The sequence below is a fragment of the Bacillus rossius genome, chromosome 2, assembly GCF_032445375.1.
Source record: "Bacillus rossius redtenbacheri isolate Brsri chromosome 2, Brsri_v3, whole genome shotgun sequence".
Taxonomy (NCBI): domain Eukaryota; kingdom Metazoa; phylum Arthropoda; class Insecta; order Phasmatodea; family Bacillidae; genus Bacillus; species Bacillus rossius.
Genome location: NC_086331.1, coordinates 107,728,527 through 107,734,526, shown reverse-complemented (window position 1 = coordinate 107,734,526; position 6,000 = coordinate 107,728,527). Strand labels below are relative to the sequence as shown.

At 33.3% G+C, this 6,000-nt stretch overlaps 1 protein-coding gene across 3 annotated transcripts in view; it reads right to left on the bottom strand.

The window, feature by feature from the left end:
- Nucleotides 1-286: 286 nt before the first annotated feature.
- Nucleotides 287-6,000, bottom strand: part of LOC134529587 (platelet-activating factor acetylhydrolase IB subunit alpha1) — a 38,714-nt gene continuing 33,000 nt past the window's right edge. For all 3 annotated transcript variants that reach the window (XM_063363836.1, XM_063363838.1, XM_063363837.1), the window contains 2 exons: nt 3,434-3,556; nt 287-1,285 (listed from right to left, as the gene is read on the bottom strand). In XM_063363836.1, the coding sequence (XP_063219906.1) occupies nt 920-1,285; nt 3,434-3,556 (489 nt within the window). In that variant the 3' untranslated portion in view covers nt 287-919. The remainder of the gene's footprint in view (nt 1,286-3,433; nt 3,557-6,000) is intronic.

Here is a 6,000-nt window from a genome sequence, read left to right as displayed (position 1 = left end):
TTTACTGTATCATATTTTAGGAGTAACAAATTGAATTTCAGAGTATTCTGGATATAAATTTTTTATCTATAAATCCTAAATGTGTTTGGTTGTTGTCTGAATAGTTTTTTTTTTCATTTGTGTAAAAAATATGTAGACTGAATAAGCTTATCTTTAAAAAAAAAACTTTACACTCACAATGTCCAAAATAAAACATATACTAAAAAATTAACACTTTCACCAAGTACCATAAAGCTACAATACAGTTGGTTCACAAATGTCACTAATAATATATTAATAACGAGAATTTATATTTAAATAAATATTTTTGCTTAATTTATTTGCTCAAAGACTATTCAGAAACTGATACATCATATCAAACTATCACTGTCACTTGCAGTTATAATAGTAACAAGCGTACAATATTATTATTAAATTTTAGCCGTTGCATATTTTACAGCACAAAAACTGAACATAATAATCTTACAATAAAAAATGGCATGAATTAATGCTATAAATTTCTAACAAATGCAACAAATGGTATACCTAATATTTTATTGCAAAATGTTAATTTTTTAAAGTTATTCAATACTAAGAATTAACTATATGAAACATTTATAGTTATCATGTTGCTCTGTTTAGGTGAGTCTATACCAAACAAAAAATCAAATAAATCAACTATTATGCAGTTATAAACAGCATAGATTAGATATACATCTACAATTAACAAGAAAAATTGCAACCTACAGCAATGAGCAAAATTTTGCATTGAATTACTATTTTAAAAAAATGGCAAAAATACTGACACAAGCTTCACAGCACAAAGCATGTTATAAATATAATAAAATAATTTGTGTATTGAAAAATTTACAGATCATTCAATACATGAGCAAATTCATGTTTTCGTGAGTTGTTCCTTCAGTCTTATTCACATAATAACTTATTGTAATACATCTTCCACATTGTTTTTATCATCTTCACCAGCACCACCACTAATACTTTCATCTTCATCTTCCTCCCATTCAGCAGTGTCCTCAGCATTGTCTACACAATATGATGGAGTTACTCCAACATAGTTCTTGGCGTACTCATATAGTTCTCCAAAAGCTTTATGGTAACCTTCATCAGTTAAATGTAGATAATCATACATATCGATATGAGATATGGAGCCATCTGGATGCACAAATCCTGCATCGATGACTTCCAGGTGCACTTTGAAACCAAAATTGTAAGTTTCCAAAATTGCATTCACTTCCAAATTACGTGTGCGTAATGGATTTGGATGCTCGCCCCGAGGTAGTAATGTCTGAAAATTAAAAGAGTAAAATAAATAAATAAATTTTGAAAGAATAAAACATGCAAAACTTAAACCCTACAAAGAATGCACACATGGTTAAAACAATTTAATAGCTTTTACTAGGATATTCATTAAACTCACAATTATTTTAACACTCCTAAAATTAAACTACTAACAATAAAGATCACAGACTTTCATGACCATTGTCTGGATTTTCTTGGCTTGTGGGTGTAAGCCGTGTCAGGTAATTGTCTTGCGACGTTTCGGCAGTCATTGTCAGGTAGACTACCTGATGATGGCAGCTGCAATGACTGCCAGAACGTCGCAAGACAATTACCTGACACAGCCTACACCCAGAAGCAAAGAAAATATTAAGAATGGTACACACTGTTTTACAAAAATGTCAAAAAACCAAACAGCTTTAAGAAAATGAGAATGGATTGTCTTTATTCTGTGATTTGCTAGATTAAGGAACCAATCCAACACAAAAGAAGCACACTCTTTTCTTTTGACAATAGCTAATCTTGCTTGTTTTTGTACCTTTTAACATATTTTATCAGTCCTAGTTTTCTACGACAGACAACGGTTCTGCAATGCATATGTTCAAAATATTTCACCAAGTGACTAAACTTTCAAAGAACATACCAAATAACATAAATACATGTGAACAAAAAAGTAAGCAGTAATTTTGTTTTTGGCAAAAATTGACTTAACACATCATAAGTAATGTACATCAATATAATGAAACAGTTCTTACATAATTGTTTCCATATAAATATTACTAAGATTGAATTTATAAACTACACAAGAAATGCAATAATGCAAGAAATGCAAGATGCAAATAGTTCAATAACAATGTTTTCAAATACTTGTTCATAATTTATACAACACCCAAAAATGCAACCAAGCATTGCCCAACTTTCAACTTATTGCGTTTCAGCTTGCATTTCCGCCTTCCATATTTAAAGTGGAGTGTTACAAAATATTTTAAAGGCCCAGATGTTATATGCATAGAAGGCCACGATGTTGTTTTTATTATATACACAACATTTGCACTCATTCAAATTTTCACAGTAGAAGAAAGTAACACTTTAAAATGAAATTATTGACACTTTTATGTTTTCATGATACACATGAATAAACAAAATAAGCCCAGGAATAAATTTACGGTATTTAAATTTCCGTACGTCATAAACGACAGTGGTTTTCTAGCATTAATTGCATGTTACATTGTTGCAATGTTGCATTCAAGCATAGTTTATAACCCCAGCCTTAGTTACAACCTAGGACTAAACTTATGAGGAACACATTGTGACCTAGAGCGAGTGACACCGAGGAACTGAGGGATGGGAAAGTGTTGTGAGGGGAAGCATGTTACATGTTAAAGAATTGCATTATGAATTGGAGTGATACCAACTCAGAACACAGCCTGGATGGTAGTCCACATGTGGATTTAGTAACAGTTCTTTGAGCTGGCAATCCTTAACTCTGCACAATTTGTAATACGGCACCGACTGAGTCACTCCTGAACAGATTTTCCTGGGGTGAAACGAGCATTTGAAATCTCCACAAAATATAGAAGAAACAGCATGAAAATTAATTTTGTCAAGGTAACAATTAATTGTAGAGGATGTATTGTCACTTTCCTATCTTGTATGCCCAAGAACTTACAGAAGACAGTACTGAAAAACTGATAAAATTAAACACTGCAGTCTCAATGGTTTATAATGACTCTGGAACACTACTCATGCCACCACTCCCTAGAAAGCAACACATCACAGCACACTGTGCATCTTTGTTCTACACTGACCTCTTTCTTTTCCTTGAAAATAGACATAACCTGGCAGTTGTCAGTCTCACTGTCTTATCTCACTTATTTCTCCATTCTCACATGTAAGGTAGTATGCAAATTTTGGATTTAGTAGAATAAAATGCATTTTGTGGGTTAGTTATTAATTATTGGGGGGGATGAGTCCCCCCACTCCCGATTGCAGCGCTCATGGTACCTCTGAATAACAGTGATTCACAAGGTGTTTAAGTGACTTCTTAAGCCGTGTTCTCTTAAGCTTCCAACATGTAATTTAGGCTGTAATTTTGCATAACCCCAACCTCATAATTTTTGCAAGAATATTTAACATATGGATAGAAACTACTTACTGTGACAGTCACAGATGCTTCAGGTTGTTTCTGCCTGACAGCTTTTGCTACTGCTGCAATCCCCTCTACAATTTGGGAAGGACTATGACCAAAGTTGTTTGTTCCTATGTGAATGATCACCATCTGTAAACATAACACTATGTTTCAACTAGGACATCAAGTAATCAAATACACAACATCAAGTAATCAAGTACACAAATGAAATACAAAAGCATCTACTTACAACAGCTAAAAACTAAAATTACCAAGTATGGATGATGTCTCTGCCATACTTCTGAAAACAGGAAAGCTGGAAGGGAACATTTTCAGAAATAACATATTCCTAACATTTTTTTTTTTTTTGCTGAAGAAGAACTGATATTTGAAGCATTTTGGATTTTTTTTATATGTGATGCCCAATTTAGAAGTTATCGTAGAATGTAAATGCCTAAATAAAGTCTTTGTTTTTGTCAATATGTACTGATTTATAGAATTGGTGTATCAATGAGAAGCAACTGAAAAAATACCAGTTCCAATTTCAATCCAATTATTGGTTAGTTAGAAAGGTTAAAAAAAAAAAGTATGTGGTTTTAATTATTCATACATGTCTAATGTTCCTGTGATGATGGCAAAGGGCTGATCGATAGAGGTCACAGCTATGAGTAGGCGAAAAAGGTGATACAATTTGCCTCCCCAGCATGAAGGTGAAGGAACAGCACAACACAGTCCTCAACCAAGGAAGGAATATTCTTACAAGTGAAAATTTCCAAACCTGGCTGGAACCCTGACTCACCAGCCAGGAGCTCTAACTACTGAGGCAACAGCTCGTACACAATGTTTTTATAAAGGATATAAAATATAAAGTATACATAAATTATCAATTATATGAAAAATAATTATTTTGTTATTATTTGATAACAAAAATAGACAATAAAATTGCAAAGCTTTTGTGAGACACAAAAAACAAAGACTGACAAAATACGTAAATATGAAAAAATCAGAATACCATGTTCACCTGTGTTTTCATCGGTGCATTAAACTAAATTCCAAGTAAATTGAGTTTATTGCTACTGTGTTCGCCTTTTCGACAGCGAGGTCGTTACAAACTATGAACGCACAACTACACAGATCAGGGATATTGGGGAAAGAATTGGCCATGGCCTACAGTAAGAATTTGCTTGAGTGATTTCAGGAAACAGGATGGCAGAACTGGGTCTTCTGGTGTAATTCCACTGTCTTACTACTGCGCCACCTTGTTTCATTTAAGTTTTTGTCAGTGCTGTCTTAGTTGCCATCCAGAGCTTTTGCACATTGTCAGTAATTATATCCTAGTTTTGCCCCCTTTTACTACCTTTTTTTATGTTTTCCCATTTAGTTTTTTATTGTTTTAATGACTTTCAGAATTACACGTGAAATTATTTCTTTTTGACAATATCTAACAATGTTTGGTACATATTTACATATTTTCTTTTTCAAACTTGGCTTTCTGCGACTGACATGTCTACCAATGGCGTATGTCCATAAGTTTTCACCTACATACTACCCCCAGTGCAACAAAATTTTAAAGATTAGATAAAAATACAGTTCAGTGATTCAAATTCTGGTTAAATGATTTTCATTACTCTTGGAGAAGGCCAAGTACAGAAACATTATTGATGTATAAATTCTTTGAATGACATGCAACGTTTTGAACACACAATTCATTCATAGGATCAAAACAAGCTTTTACGTCATATTAAATTTTTTTAAGAAAGTAATTTTTTGTAGTTTTCAATAAATACTTTTGTGATCTAATAATAATTCTAGCATTTGTAAACAGAAGTTTAACAAAAATGCAAGTATCAAAACTTAGTTAAAAACTAAAAAAAACTTCATTATGGAACTTTACTGAAATTTGTAAAACAAAAGAGTTAATCGGGAAACACACATTGGAATTACAAACCAATTAAAAAAACGCAACACAAGGAAGTATATTTCTTTCTAAGTGGTTAACTGCCGCTAACAATTTACCATGAATTATGAAACTGGTCAAATAATTGACTAAAAACCCATACGCATGATTACTGATTACAATTTAATTACATTACACCCATGAAGAGACTTCAAACACTGTCAAAATTAATTTGAAGAATAGGGCATAACAGACCTGACAGTGATGCATACCTGGTGTTTTTTCACAGCAGTGCATAAAACACATCACACAGGTCTCAGGGATAGTTCACTGTGCCAATACACAGTACAATATTTACAGTACACCTATCCCTCACTTAACACGTCTTCAGATTCCGCGGATTCATTTAGCACGATGTGAATTTTACAGCCCCAGTCTCGAATAGCATGTCTGTAAATTTCAGTTAGCACAAAATCTCGGCAGGCAAAAAAAAAATCAAGCACGAACACCACGAAGTCTGTTTCAACTTCTGCTGTAAACAACAGATGTGTCGTGGAATACAGTTAGCCAAAGAAGGGGGGGAAGAGATGCGCGCAAAGGTCTGTCTACGCTATCGGCTGTTGTACAAACATCAGCTATGGCAAGTTAAATTGCGGCCATGGAGTGTAAAGGACCAAATTTTTTACATCCGCGCGTA